Source organism: Vulpes lagopus, chromosome 3 (genome assembly GCF_018345385.1).
Source record: "Vulpes lagopus strain Blue_001 chromosome 3, ASM1834538v1, whole genome shotgun sequence".
Classification (NCBI taxonomy): Eukaryota; Metazoa; Chordata; class Mammalia; order Carnivora; family Canidae; genus Vulpes; species Vulpes lagopus.
The window spans coordinates 63,168,630-63,184,177 of NC_054826.1; the positions used below are offsets into that span (position 1 = coordinate 63,168,630).

Consider the following 15,548-nt stretch of genomic DNA (forward strand, 5'->3'; position numbering starts at 1 on the left):
TACATTTAGAAGTCTTAAAAATATACGTAGTACCAACAATGCCTAACTGAGGTACATAGTCATCAGGTTTGTAACCCCTGCTCTATACTCTGGAGTTCTTTGCACTCGTTAAAAACTGTGTTCAGGAGAAGATTTAATGATGTGGGGTTGTTAGAATCTCATAAAGATGGAAAATCTCATAAGATTACAAAAACATGTATAGAATGTTCCAAGTCCTTTTTTAAAAAAGGTGTATAGAGAGCTGGGAAGGAATTTCTAATTGATCATTCTTATTCCTTTTTGTCAATCTATATTTACTAAAAGTTTCACAATGAAAAATAACTAAATTTTATAGAGAGGCAGTTATTTTTAATGTTGAATGGATTATAAAGTGAAGAAAAAGAGGCCGAGCTAGCCTTACTTACACAATAGAGACAAAAATCCATATGCCATATGAATATATTCATGTAAAATACTTCAGATGCTCAAGTTCAAATTATCAACTAATGGCTAAGAAAAGTTAGATGGCTCCTGTAGTAGGACTTTGGAGACATCATTACAACTATCATACAAAACTAGGTAAGTTCTCACTTCTGAACACAGTACTGAATAATATGGAGAATGTTCTAAACTTCAGACCTACCTAATCTAAATTTATTCCAATAAGGGACAATTTGGGACAGGAACACTCTTCCCCCCACCCCCTCCCCGTGCCGGAATTATCCGAGTCTTTATTATATACACTACCTGCAAACTAAATGCCTTTACACTCCTCTGTTTACAACCTGTGCCAAACCCACAAGTATAAGGAAGGTGGGAGGGATGAATAAATGCTTACGGAACCTGTATACCTCTGAGCAGGACAAGGCTAATGAGTATGTAATAAAACACATTTTTATTATGGTTTAAAAGTTCACCTTTTGGCATTCTGGAAAGTGGGGGGTCACAGCACTCCATATGGAATCCTCTGTCACAGGAGTCACAAAAAAGCATATTATCCTGTAAGATAACATATTAGAGAGTAACTGAACCTGAAACGAGCTGTAAAAGGCCACAAGTTCTATTATCTGATTAACAATAATAAAATATAATGAAGGGGCAGAACGATCTATGTTGAAATTTGACATCAGATGTATTTAAATCTTTAAAAGGAAAAGAGCACCAGTCTACAAAAATGAAAAACCTTAACACTGAAAACCAGCAATTTACCTGATGGATTACGGAGAGCCATACTTACTGCATTTTTGCCTTGGATTCTACATGCACTGCAGGTCTTGCATTCGATGCACTGCCACCTTAAGGCCTTTACATTTGTTGTTAATTCAGGACAAAATTTCAGACAGGATGGGTGTCCTATAAGAATAAAAAGCAAATTGCTTTATGGGAATGGTGTTTAGGGTTTTGAAACTCTCATTCCCTCATGTTTGATAGATAGCGACAATGTCCATTAAAGACCTCAAGAACTTGAAAATGCAAAAAGATAAAAAAATTCAAATTATACTTCCCTTTCTACCTCCCCCACCCCACCCCCACATGTAACTGAGTAACTATGCAGATGTTTCCCTAAGAGAAATTTGGGAAATTTATACCAGTTCCCACCACAAGGCTTGGAGAACTTGAAGATAAGGTATGTTTCAAGCATGTTCTCATCCCTGTGCCTTCGGTTCAGCCGCTGGCCTGGCCTCCTCATCAACCACCATTTACCCAAAATTTGCTGGTTTACTGGACTGTGAGAAGAGTATTAAAGTCCAAATAAATCCTGCTCTATGTAATGAAATCATAAAACCTAAAACGACAGCTCCCCCCCCCCCCAAAAAAAAAGGCTGCTTAACAATACAATTACAAATGCAAAAAAAAAAAAAAAAAAAACAAACCCAATATTACACAGAGAATATGCCATTGCTGAGATATACAGAGAAGATACCATTGCCATTTTGCCCCTGAGTCCCTGAATTTAAATTCTAAAAGTAGGAGCAGAAATTTGGATTTGGGAGTTAAGAAGTTGCCATAATGATCCAAGAAGCATACCCTTGGCAGGTTTCCCCCATTTTTCTGAGTATTCAACTTTTTCACACTGTTTTGAGCACATTTTTCATCTAGCTTCACTCACATCAAGGAAGAAAACTGGGAACCAGGGGGGCGGGGTGGGGGACACCACCATTCAACAAAGCTACCTGGGCCATACTGAGTCAGAGATTCCTCCTAAAGGTTTAGGGAATATGAGCCTAGACTCTTTGGAAGACAGTTCAGTTTAAAATGGGATGGTCTTTTATCACACAGACCTGAGGTTTCTAAACTTCATTTTATTTTTCTAAATCTGGTCTTAAAATAGTAAGAACATTAGTAAATCCCATGTGAAAGAACTTATAACCAAGCTGCAAAAGAAACCTGAGGGTAATAAAAAAAGCAGATTCTGCAATTTCAAAACTGTTTTATAATTTCCTGACTTTGGCAGGCTCATTGTTTAAATATGTATTTTGGATTGCTGCCAAAAAGGTCCTCCTCCCTAAAGCTTAACAGGTGCTTCATAAAATTCCACCCACTAGGAGATTTGGCTTTTTGAAGTAAAAACATTCAAAATCAATCATCAATACCGTTAATAAAGCATACTATTCCTGAGTTAAAAAAAAAAAATCCAAACATCTGTATTTAAGATGTTGAGCAAATAAAATGTTGTCATAGGATTACAACCTCGGGCTGTAGAGACACCCAGGCAGATCCATTTAACCTATGACACCATTCTTTTATAAGGGCTCCTCTCATTCAAATGAGAAGTACAGAGGGAGGAAGTTGAAATATATAAAAATGGTATCAATCACCTCTTTCTGCTCAAGAACAGCAAACAAAGACAGCTTGCTTGTCTACTTTAAGAAGTATACTCTGAAGGGGGAGCAGAGAGATCTACTTTGATCACGGATTTCCACCCCCCCCCCCTTTATATAGTTATGGGGGTAAGAACTCAAGTTTTAAAGAACAGCAATTTAAATTCCACCCTTAAAATAGGTCCCATCAGCTTAAAAGTATACCATTTACTTCTCTTTTTTCCCCCTTTTTATTACTTCCTGTAAGTCATACATCACTGGCACATATGACCTCAATTTCATGCACTACATTTTTCTCTACATTTAAATCTGCTTTTGTACTTTGTAGCTTAATATTTAGTAACTAAGGTAATTCACATCTTATTATATAGTTTACTATTTCTCACAGAGATCCTATGAAAATACTTTTTAATAATAACACATTTTGAAAATTAATGGATTTCAGCCACTGTCAATCAAGAGCAAGGAATAGTCTTCCTCTTATTGCTTTTTCTCACTTTAAGCAGTATTATATCTCAAAACAACCATTTAAGCTACCCTATCAAATTCTAAAATCTTCAGTCTATCTTTCCGTTAAGCAGCACTCTTACCTTTATTTAACTCAAGAGAATTGGCCATAGATCCCTTCCAGCTCTAAATTTCTATAATTCTGTAAAGGAAGCTGAGGGATGAAGAACCATTTCCATTTTATTTTCTTATGACCACTTTGACACAAAAGACTGAGTCTTGATATACCACTACACAATTTTACTAATTAGATAAAGGATAAAAATGGTACTAATAATAAAATTCCTTATCTCTCATTTAACCATTCCATAAACTCAACAATTCCCTCTAAAATGTAGGATCTCTCTGCTGACACAATTCATAATGGTTTGTCTTTTTAGAATTTGTTTTACTTTTGTTATGTGTAGTTTATCAGATGTGAGAGCATAATATGTATTTATTCACTCATTCATTCTTATTACAAACACATATGAAGCACTAGTCACTTTCAGTAGTTTTATCCAACAAAACCAAAGGAATATTGTTTAAAATTTAACAAGTACCAATGAAACCACAAACCAGTAGAAATAATTTTTGGAGGAAGTACTGTGGGAGAAAAAAAACATGGGTTCTATAGTAGATAGAACAATGTCTATGCCACAATCCTTTGTATCCTGTACCTTATTACCTGACATGGTAAAGGGGACTTGGCAGGTCTGTCTAAGAGCACAAGGCTTAAGAGGAGGAAATTATCCTCGGTTATCTGGGTAGGCCCAATCTAATCGTGAGTACTTAAAAGCAGACAATCTTTTCCAGATGGGTTAGTAAAATGAGATGAAAAAGGAAGGACATGAAAGATTCCACCCAGCTTTGATAGCTTTGAAGACAGAAGAAAGGGGAGACCAGAAGCCAAAAAATATGGGTGGCCTTTGGAAGCCAGGAATGCCATTCACCTAACATCCAGCAAGAAAATGGGGATCATGGCACAGCCAACATCATACTCAATGGTGAAAAACTGAGAGCTTTCAGGATGCCTGGGTGGCTCAACTGATGAAGTGTGTGACTCTGGGTCACAGGGTCATGAGCCCCATGTTGGGTAGAGATTTTGCTTAAAAAATAAATAAGTAAAATCTTAAACAAAAACAAAAGCTGAGAGCTTTATCCCTAAAATCAGGAATAAGACATGAATGTCTGCTCTTACCACTTTTATTCAAAAGAATACTGGAAGTCCTAGCCATGGCAATCAGACAAGAAAATAATAAAAGGCAGCTACACTGGTAAGGAAAAACTAAAACTTTCACTACTTGCAGAAGACATGATAGACTGTATCGAACACCCAAAGACACCACCACCATAAAACTACTAGCACTAACAAATGAATTCAGTAAAGTCAATAGATATAAAAATCAATCTACAGAACTCTGTTGCATTTCTATAGGCCAATAATGAAGCAGCAGAAAGAGAAATTAAGAAAATCCCATTTACAATTGCACCAAAAATAATAAAAATACTTAGGAATAAACTTAACCAAAGAAGTGAAAGACCCACATTCTGAAAAGTATAAAACATTGAGAGAAGTTCAAGATGATGCAAAGAAATAGGAAGACATCCAATGTTCGTGGATTGGAAGAATATATATTGTCAAAATGTCTATACAACCCAAAGCAATCTACAAATTTAATGCAATTCCTATCAAAATACCAGTAGCATTTTTCCCAGAACTAGACCAAACAATCCTAAACTTTGTATAGAACCACTAAAGATCCTGAAAGACCAAAGCGATCTTGAAGAAGAAAAACAAACCTGGAGGTATCACATTCAGATTTCAAGTTATATACAAAGCTGCAGTAATCAAAACATTATGGAACTGGCACAAAAATAGACACATAGATCAATGGAACAGAATAAGAAGCCCAGAAACAAACACACAATTATATGGCCAATTAACCACTGACAAACAAGGCAAGTATATGCAATGGGAAAAAGACAGTCTAGTCTCTTAAACAAATGGTGGTGGGAAAATTGGATGGCTCCACGCAAAAGACTGAAGCTGGTCCACTTTCTTATACCACTGACAAAACAAACTCAAAATGGATTAAGGACCTAAATATGAGGCCTGCGACCATAAAAATCCTATAAGAAAGCATAGGAAGTAACTTCTCTTCAATGGCTGTAACAACTTTTTTTCCGGATATGTCTCCTGAGGCAAGGGAAATGAAAGCAAAATTAAACCATTGGGACTACAAGAAAATTAAAAAGCTTCTGCATAGCAAAGGAAACAATACACAGAACTAAAAACAGGCTACCGAATGGGAGAAGATATTTGCAAATGACATATCAGATAAAGCGTTAGTATCCAAGATATATAAGAACTTATAAAACTCAACACTGAAAAACCAAATAATCCAATTACAAAATGGGCAGAAGGTATGAACAGACATTTCTCCAAAGAAGACATACAGATGGCCAGGAGATACATGAAAAGATGCTCATCATCACTTATCAGGGAAATACAGACTAAAATACAATACAATATCACCTCATACCTGTCAGAATGGCTAAAATAAGAAACAACAAGGGTTAGTGAAGATGTGGAGAAAAAGGAGCCCTCGTATACTGTTGGCAGGAATGCAAACTGGTGGAAAACAGTATGGAGGTTCCTCAAAAAATTAAAAATAGAATTACCATATAATGCAGTAACTGCACTACTGGGTATCAACCCAAAGAATCAAAATCACTAATTCAAAAGGATATATGCATCCTGATGTTTATAGGAGTATTACTTATAACAGCCAAATCATGGAAGCAGCCCAAGTGCCCACTGATAGATGAATAGATAAAGATGTGGTGTATGTGTGTGTGTGTATAGCAGGGTAGTATTCATCAATAAAAAAGAATGAAATCTTGCCATTTGCAACAACATGGATGGATCTAAGAGTATAATGCTAAGCAAAATAAGTCTATCAGAGGAAGACAAATAAATACCATATGATTTCATTCATACGTGGAATTTAGGAAACAAAATAAACAAAGAAAAAAAAGACAGTCAAACCAAAAAACAGACTTTACTATATAGAGAACAAACATATGTCACCAGAGGGGAGGGGAGTAGGGGATGGGTGAAATAGGTGAAGGGGATTAAGAGTACATTTCTCTTGATAGAGCACTGAGTAATATTTAGAGTTGTTGAATCACTATACCATATACCTGAAACTAATATAACACCGTACATTAACCATATGGAATTAAATATATATATATAATATATAATAATACATAATATAAATAATATTCACATTAGCTTCATGGTAAAAGAGATTCCCAAATGTATAGGGGGTGAAGAGATAATATAGAAAGCTTCCGGTTACTGATCCTGAGTTGAGAAAGCACATTCATAGTGGAATCAGAGAAGAAATCCAGACTGGATCCTTGAAGAGCAAGAGGGGCAAATTCTTTGGACATTTTTTAATTTATTTCTACTAGATTAGATTCTATTTTCTCTATCTTGTGTGATATTTTTTCGAATATCAGGAAATATTATCTTGGAAAATAACTTTGCCATCTTTTTTTTTTAAGATTTTATTCATGAGAGACAGAGACAGAGACAGAGACAGAGACAGAGAAGCAGGCAGAGGGAGAAGTAGGCCCCATGCAGAGAGCCCAGTGTGGGACTTGATCCCAGGTCTCCAGGATCACACCCTGGGCTGAAGGCGGCGCTAAACCACTGAGCCACCTGGGCTGCCCCCTTTGCTATCTTTATAAGATGACTTCTGAAATATATACAGGTATTTGTTTAAAGAAAAGAAAAAGGAAGGGGAAGGAAGGGGAGGGTAGGAGGGAGGGAGAGAGGGAAGGAGGAAGAAAGAAAAAGAAAAAGAAAGAGAAAGAAAAGAAAGAAGAAAGAAGAAAAGAAAGAAAGAAAGAAAGAAAGAAAGAAAGAAAGAAAGAAAGAAAGAAAGAAAAGAAGAAAGAAAGAGAAAGAAAGAAAGAAAGAAGAAAGAAAAAAAAGAAAAAGAAAAAAGAAGGAAAGAAAAAGGTAGATAATGGAGGGCTTGGTCCTACAAACAGAGGAAGTGAGTTCTGTCAACAACTTTGTGATCATTTACAGCAGCAAGGGAAAACTAATGAACACTGTAACACTGGGTCCCTTGGACTGGCTATCTGACCAACCATCTATCCATCTGAGATGCAATAAGGAAAAAGGACAGACATTTTAGATCACATAGTCTCTAGCAGGAAAGAGACACATTAAATCAGAATTAGAACTAACATGTGACAATAGGTGGCTCAGAGATATGGGCAAATCTAGCAGGAGGTTAGAGGAAGTGCTCCCTCAAGAAGAAACCCATAGGATGAGTGGGATTAGATGGGGCCAGTGGAGGGGAAAAGGGGAACATGGCACACTCACAGAGGAAGGGTTCAGTAGAACTACCATGCACAATATGAGGGGGAAGTGATGCAGAAGAGGGCTAACCAAGAGAGGGTCTGGAGGCTATAGTAAAGAATTTGAATTTTTCCTAAGGGTAATTGGTAGCCACTCAACTAAATCTGTGAATAGATTTCACTTAGCCTGCAGCATGGAAAAATGGATGAGGGGTGGGGGGTAGGGGGTCCAAGATTAGATTTAGGTAATTACAATAGGAGACCTGAGGGGGTCTGGTGGGAGTGTGTGGATATAGAGAATGTGGGATATACATGAGAACATACAATCAAGATACTTTTGGTGATTCCTTGGTGTGAGAGAAGAGGACAGGGGATGGCTTGTGGCCATCGTGAGTGGCCAGTCATGTGCTGATGGCTGCAACAGGAGATCCCTAAGAAGTACGAGGTTAGTTTGCTGAGATTTCTGTTGTTGCTGTCATGTTTGTTGCTTTGGGGTGGCAGGGATCCTGCAAGGATACTTAACTCCGAGATACCTAGAGGGTGCGAAGGACATAAGCCTGAAGAAACGTTCGGGGATGGATAGAGACAAAGGAGCTAACAAGAGACGTGTGAAAGGAAGTGGTGACAGAAGACAATACAGTATCAGAAAAGCCAAAGGAAATGAACATTTAAGGCAGAAGATTTCCAACAGACCAAACAGAGCTGAGGACTAGCTGGTGTGACCTGAAAGATGTACACTAGAGTCTGATACAGATGGAAAACTGACCTCTAGGGATCCCTGGGTGGCGCAGCGGTTTGGCGCCTGCCTTTGGCTCAGGGCGCGATCCTGGAGACCCGGGATCGAATCCCACGTCAGGCTCCTGGTGCATGGAGCCTGCTTCTCCCTCTGCCTATGTCTCTGCCTCTCTCTCTCTGTATGACTACATAAATTAAAAAAAAAAAAAAAAAAGAAAACTGACCTCTAGATTTTGCTGCCGCCCTGCATGATGTCAGTGCAACAAAAGGCCAGGCACCAGGTTTCTGCTTCCTGCTTCTCCGCTTGTGGGCTCGAGGTAGCTCGATCCTGCCCTCTCCCACCTCTGTACTCCTCCTCTCTGGGTTCCATCCTTACGTTTCTCTCTGGTCATGGGTCTCCTTCCCAACCTAACCATTCAATCTGTGTCTACTCAATGTGATCCTGGATAACCAGCCAACAAATCTCTGAGGACTTTTGTCCAGTGACCTTAAGCCACTAGGCCATGTTTTAACTAGGCTTATTCATCAGCATACCGCACCTCACAGCTGATCGGAGAGCAGAGTTTTGTCCAAGGCTGACTACACACATAAAGACAAACCCAGAAGAGACTTCACGTGTCTTGAGGGCAGACGGAGATTTGGCGCCACAGATCCTGTGCCCTTTGCTGTACACAAGGTGTTTTTTTCTTACCTTCCCAGCTGCATCACAGCAGCCTCTCTCTTGCTGCCGGTTTCAATGAGCTTCCACTTAGAATGATGCTGTAATTTTGAACTGTACACTTATCTTAGATTTGCTAATTTGAAAACACACATGCACACAACTCATCTGTAAGTAAGATTTAACCACCCAGCAATCTGAGCAGCAGACACAAAATTTCATTTGGTATAATATCTAATACTTATGTGAAGCTAATTAAAGATAATTTGGTCTTAATGAGGCAAAGAGAATATAACAGTGTTAATTTCAAAGTAGGCTGATCCATGAAAGTCAAGTAAAATCACTTCCTAGGCCCAACATTCCCAAAGACCTAAATATGACTATCTGATGATTCCCACAGTCGTTATTAGTGGTTAGAATGAATAATCCTTCACATCTGTTTTATAGTTCCTGATAATCTTCATATCACTGGATGCTCATGACTATCCTACGGATGCAGGGATGTGGATATAGCATCTGCATTCACATTTTATGGATATGAAAACTGCAGTTACATAGCCAGTAAGCAGAAGCCTGGAAAACCGTATTTGAGGCTGTGCACTCTGCACCTCACCTCATATTTTTACTACCTGCAAACTTGAATTATTTTTTCAAAGGAACTGTCAGCAGGAAAAACATAGTTAAAAGAAAATACTGCCCATTTGTAGCACTGAGCCACCTTAAAAATAGAGACATTTCTAATTGGCTTACTTTATGATGTAAGGAGAAGGAAACATTTATTACTCACATCTATGAAATCTAAGCAGAGTCTAAGTGTGACATCATACAAATGGTACTTCAGACACAGGCAACTACAAACCAACAGGCACATATGGGAAACACATTTAAGAATGATCCTCCTTATGGGTTGCCATCTATATTTCCTTTTTCTGGTTTTATACGGCTACGGGTATTTTTTTTCACATAAACATTTTACATTAGGGAGTCCTTTGATCATTACAAACCGTTTCAATTCAATCTTAGAACCAATGGACTCTTCTGAGTGTGAGATAGTGGCCATTTCCATAGGGCAACTAGGGGTATGACCCATTCTGTAATTCTCACTATAGAAACTGGACTGGACCATGCCAGTGGGGCTTCCACCATTATCAGAAGGTACTATTGAGCCATGCCACCCTATTTTATTACCTTTGCTCAATAATCATCAAGTGTCACAATGGAACATCATAACTACAAGAATTCCCTCCCAAGCTCTCCAAAGAACAACTATATTTTACTTTCATTCTTCTATTTAAAGAGTAGTACAAAGCAAGGTCTACTCCTCTGATCTACCAGATGAACTGAATGTCTACAATGCATCTTCCTGAGATAGGAACAATGGCTTTTTTCTTGACTAAAGTAGCTAAATCCAGATTGGCACTGTATATTCAAGAGAGTATTAAATGAACCTTGACACTGAGCCAGATCCCAAGGTGGAGTCCAGAGAAGTTCTCTTAGCCATCCTCTACCCTAAACAAAGGGACATGATGCCCTCAGGGATTGAATTTCTGTCATGACCCATACCTTGACTCCAAAGCCTCAGCGTTTTTCGACCTGAAAGGAGGGAGGAGAGGGGGGACTGGCTCACAAAATGACTCTAGCTATATAAGCTTTCCAACACAGTATCCTTAGTGCATTCTTCTCCATTTGTTAAAAGAGAAAACATAACATTATACCTACATACCCTGGTAAAGTAAGAAACTTTAGGGAAAAAAAAATTTCGGTGACCTCAAAGTATAAAGGAGATCAAACCTCTCCTTTGGCAGGTTTTCAATTTGGGAAAGACGAAGGGAGACTGATTACATCAGAAAATCTAAGATCTACCTGTTTAGAATTACACCTTTATATCTTGTGAAGGAGGCCTTGGAGTTATGATCTAGTAGATAATGATCTCAAATTCCTTATCAACTCAAGTAAGTGTATCAGCAGAGGTAAGGAAATATATGAAGGGAACTTTTCTTCCCACATTTAAGAGCATTGTTAATCTGTCTGTGAGCCCAGACACATAGATAGAAATAAATAAATAAATAAATAAATAAATAAATAAATAAATAAATAAGGCGGTGAGGGTAGTTTCTAAAGTATTACCTTAAAAATCACAAAGGGTAAACTTGTCTAAAGTGAACACAGCTAAACTGATCAGGCAGTTAAACAAAAGAATAATTCATTCAGAGTGAGCCTCGTGAGAAAACCCAAAAGATAACTCCAGAGTCAGAACTGATGAGTGAGAGGCTACCTCACCAGGATGAAACAGAGAGATTGTAGGGTTGAAATTTATTAAACTGAACATACAGATAATGTTTCCATGCCCTTTTGTCACTATCCATGATACCATGGGCAAGTAAAGAATTTTAATGAGTCTGTAAAGCCCATCAAAAAGAGTGTCAGAATCCATTTCTCAGGCAGAGTTTGAAATGTCTTATTTCCAAGGCTCTCCTCTCCTAGCCGGGTTGAAAGCTGCAGAACCACACAGAGCTCATCCAGTTAAACCTTTTTAAGAGGAGGAAGAATCATTACATAACACTGGCATTCCTCAGTATGAAACATTTCCTCTAGCCAACCATCAAGTGGCTGTCAAAAATGATGATAAGCTTTGGAATTACTTGCGGCAATCAAGGACAATATCCAACACGCCAAATAATGACAATGGCTGACGTTTATAGCACACTTGCCATAGTGTTGTAGACCCTGTCCTAGGCTATTACGCCCACAAAATCCAAGAGGTAGGTGCTACCAGCATCTAATTTTCTAGTGAGGAAATCAAGGCACAAAATAGTTAAGTAATTAACTCCAGGCAAAGGAACTGGGCTATGGCTGACTCTTGAGTTTTTCTTAACCACTACACTATACTGACTTCCTGAACGATAGTATGCTATATGGTATTTTGCAGGTTTGTTTTTGTTTTTAAAGATACTCATAATTAAAGAAATACTTGGTTGTGAATGTTAAAATAACACTGGGGAAAAGTTTCAGTAGGCTGAGAGAAGAAAATGTAAAGATTAACACAAAGAGATTATATTTTAAAAATCCAATTAACTACTATTCAATCTGTTGAGGGTGTATATGTGTGTGTGTGTATGTGTGTGTGTATATATACACATATGTATAACTATATATTAAACTATATATAGGGTGGCCAGGGTGGCTCAGTCAGTTAAGCATTCAACTCTTGGTTTTGGCTCAGGTCTCAGAATCCTGGGATCATGCCCCAAATCAGGCTCCCCATTCAACAGCGAGTTTGCTCATCTACCTCTCCCTCTGCCCCTCCCCCTGCTCACGTTCTCTATCTCTCTCTTAAATAAAGAAAAAAATTTTATATAAGTATAACATACATATATATAACCTAGGCAACTACAGCACACGATCAGCTGAAAGGAAGACTGGCTTGGTAAGACAAAGTCTTTCCATGTAAGCACAATTTGACTTTTATTTTCCATTTTATTTTATTTTATTTTATTTTTATTTTCCATTTTAAAGGCTGGTCTTAAAATCTTAGATTGAGGAAAAGGCAGGGGTATCAGTACCTTGACAGTATTTTGAATAATATTGCAATTTGCCAACGGTCAGTCCCGTGTCCCCACCTACCCATTCCTTGATTTCTTTTCTTTTTTTTTTTTTTTAAATTTTATTTATTTATGATAGGCACACAGTGAGAGAGAGAGAAGCAGAGACATAGGCAGAGGGAGAAGCAGGCTCCATGCACCGGGAGCCCGACGTGGGATTCGATCCCGGGTCTCCAGGATCGCGCCCCGGGCCAAAGGCAGGCGCCAAACCGCTGCGCCACCCAGGGATCCCCCATTCCTTGATTTCAACATCACTTTCCATTTGACCACTCTTTTCCTATCTTATTGTAGGCGGTTTGAATTTTTTTCATGCCTGATGATTTCTTGATTCTGTCATTGCAGTTCTCCAGGACATTGCCCCTTTCATTTAGTCACACAGAGCTGGGTTGTAATACTAGATTTCACCAGTAGGCGTCATGACCTGAAACACTACATCTTCCAACTCCAGTGTCTCATAAACTGAGACTGAGGGTTATAGAAAACAAGTGTTCTAGTTGTATTCAGCTTAAAAACTTAGAACTCATTATACTGAATTTACCTGCAATATAAAACACTCCCTAGTGAATTACTAATGCTGGTATGAAATCAAAGCTTAATTATAAATATTAATATATAGTGTTATACAAACATATATAATATCTTTGTCACTGCTAATATACTTACCTTTCTTCCCTCTACCTGCACTTACTTTTAAAATTTACAACCTATGCTATAACCAAATAATTGCTTTAAAAAACAAATGCAAGTGTGATAGAGATATAAATAACATAGCTATAGAAGAGGCACTGTACAGACATACAAAACAATACCAACTTACCGCTACTGCCACAATCTGCACAAGAGAGGAGTTCTTCTGGTTTCTTTTCACGATTTGATTCCTTAGTCCCCAAACAGAAGCTACATATCGGAATGGGATCAGCACGGGGCTATGATAAAATTAAAATGGAAAAATGCTGTCAGTTTTCCATTTCAAAATTAAAAAACATTACAGTCAAAGGTAAAAACACTGCTGAATAAGGTATTCCAATCAACATTTTCTAATAAAAAAAGTCTCCTTAATTATTTGGTGCTAAACTATTACCTAAATAATGCATTTAAGGGTAATATGTAAGATACAGAAGTAATTTTTATTAAAACAATGAAATCTAAGGCCTTTATATATTATATAACCTTGCTAAAATGAACATTATTATTAAAGACCTAACTTAGCTGGCTTAGTCAGTAGAGCATGCGACTTGATCTCAGGGTCATGAGTTCGAGCCTCGTGTTGGGCGTAGATATTACTTTAAAAAAACATAAAAAGGGGAAATGAAATTATGGGAAATCGCAATCATTCCCATAATTTATAGGCCTATAATACATTGATTCATCTATTCAGCATTATAGTTTATGAATATCACCTAGTTGTCATTTCAGATTGTTCAAGTAAACTTTATCAAATTGGGGCACCTGGGTGGCTCAGTCAGTTAAGCATCTGCCTTCTTCTCAGGTTTTAATCCTGGGCTGCTGGGATGGAGCTCTGTGTTGGGCTCCCTGTTCAGCCAGGAGTGGGCTTCTTCCTCTGCCCCTCCCCCTGCTCATGCACTCTCTCTCTTTCTCTCAAATAAATAAATATTTTTAAAAAACAAAACTTCATCAAATGTTTTAGTGCAGGTTACTATTTTTCATCTATTAAATTTTTGACGTAAAATATCAGTAAGTTTTCAGGTGATATAATAACAGAGCTGGAACTGAATAAGAACTTTAAAATTCTGTAGGGTCACCTAGGAGGCTCAAAAGATCATTAACAAGGACTTTCTGGCACCAAGGTCTTTAAAAGTAAACCACATCATGCCACACAAAGGAGATAAACTCTCAATCTCTGAAATTCCCACTTTAATAAATAAAACAACAAAACATTTGTCTAACCCCCAGTACTCTAGCTCTCACTGAGGAAGTTGCTTTTAACAATGTATTATGCCTGCATACATCTCAGTGTCTCCATTGTTATTTATGGCTACCAGCGATGCTAATATTCCATTCATATGAATAGTTGTGCCTACAGATCTGGTCACATTTATTCTGAACAGCCAAAACTGTATGAAAATTAAAATTTTATTGCATATTCTAAGCCTTCACACATGTTGTCTCTAGCCATCTGAATGTAACTAGAACGTATTTATATTTGAATCTCATGAATCAAAAATTCAAGGCAAGTAAAGTTAGCATAATCATACATGTTTTTTTAATGTAAATTAAAAACAAGACTTTGCAAGGTCTAACTTTTAAAATACACATCAGCATAGAATAAACCTCTCATTTGTTCAGCTACTCTATCCCAAATGCCTAATTAATACATCGCCTGATACACAGTAGGCACTCAAAATATATGTTAACTGAATAAATGGAAGAAACATATGCTAGTTGAAAGAAGAAACCCTCATCTCTAAGATAGTATTTCAAATGGTTATAATGATTCCAACAAATGTCTTGGTTCACTGTGAAAACATGTCATCAGAAACCAGAATTCATCTTATGACTGAGGATTTGCAAAATTGTTCAATATGATTGTTAATTTCATCTTACAATATGAGTGTTCATTATCTTGCCCTTATTTTCAGTTTAATTTCTTAATATGCACAGGCTTTACTTTCTGAAGTAGCTATGCAAATGTGTTTTTTGTAGCCCCACTTAAAAAGCAGAGTATAAAACACTTTGTACTAGAAAAACCCAAAAAGACAAGCTACAACAAATTGGTCACTGACTCTAGCCACAATTTTTTAAATGCCAGATAATCAGCACTGCATAATTATGGATCCATAGTTATTACTTGCAACTGCTCAACTGTAGTACCTTGGGAACACTTTTGTTCCTTTAAATAGCAATTAAAAGAACAATCTGGTT

General features: G+C 37.5%; 1 protein-coding gene across 5 annotated transcripts in view; it reads right to left on the reverse strand.

The window, feature by feature from the left end:
• The window catches only part of KAT6B (lysine acetyltransferase 6B), a 187,789-nt gene that overhangs the window by 54,609 nt on the left and 117,632 nt on the right, over positions 1–15,548 (reverse strand). For all 5 annotated transcript variants that reach the window (XM_041746839.1, XM_041746838.1, XM_041746840.1 and 2 more), the window contains 3 exons: positions 13,483–13,591; positions 1,217–1,332; positions 897–978 (listed from right to left, as the gene is read on the reverse strand). In XM_041746839.1, coding sequence (XP_041602773.1) covers positions 897–978; positions 1,217–1,332; positions 13,483–13,591 — 307 coding nt within the window. The remainder of the gene's footprint in view (positions 1–896; positions 979–1,216; positions 1,333–13,482; positions 13,592–15,548) is intronic.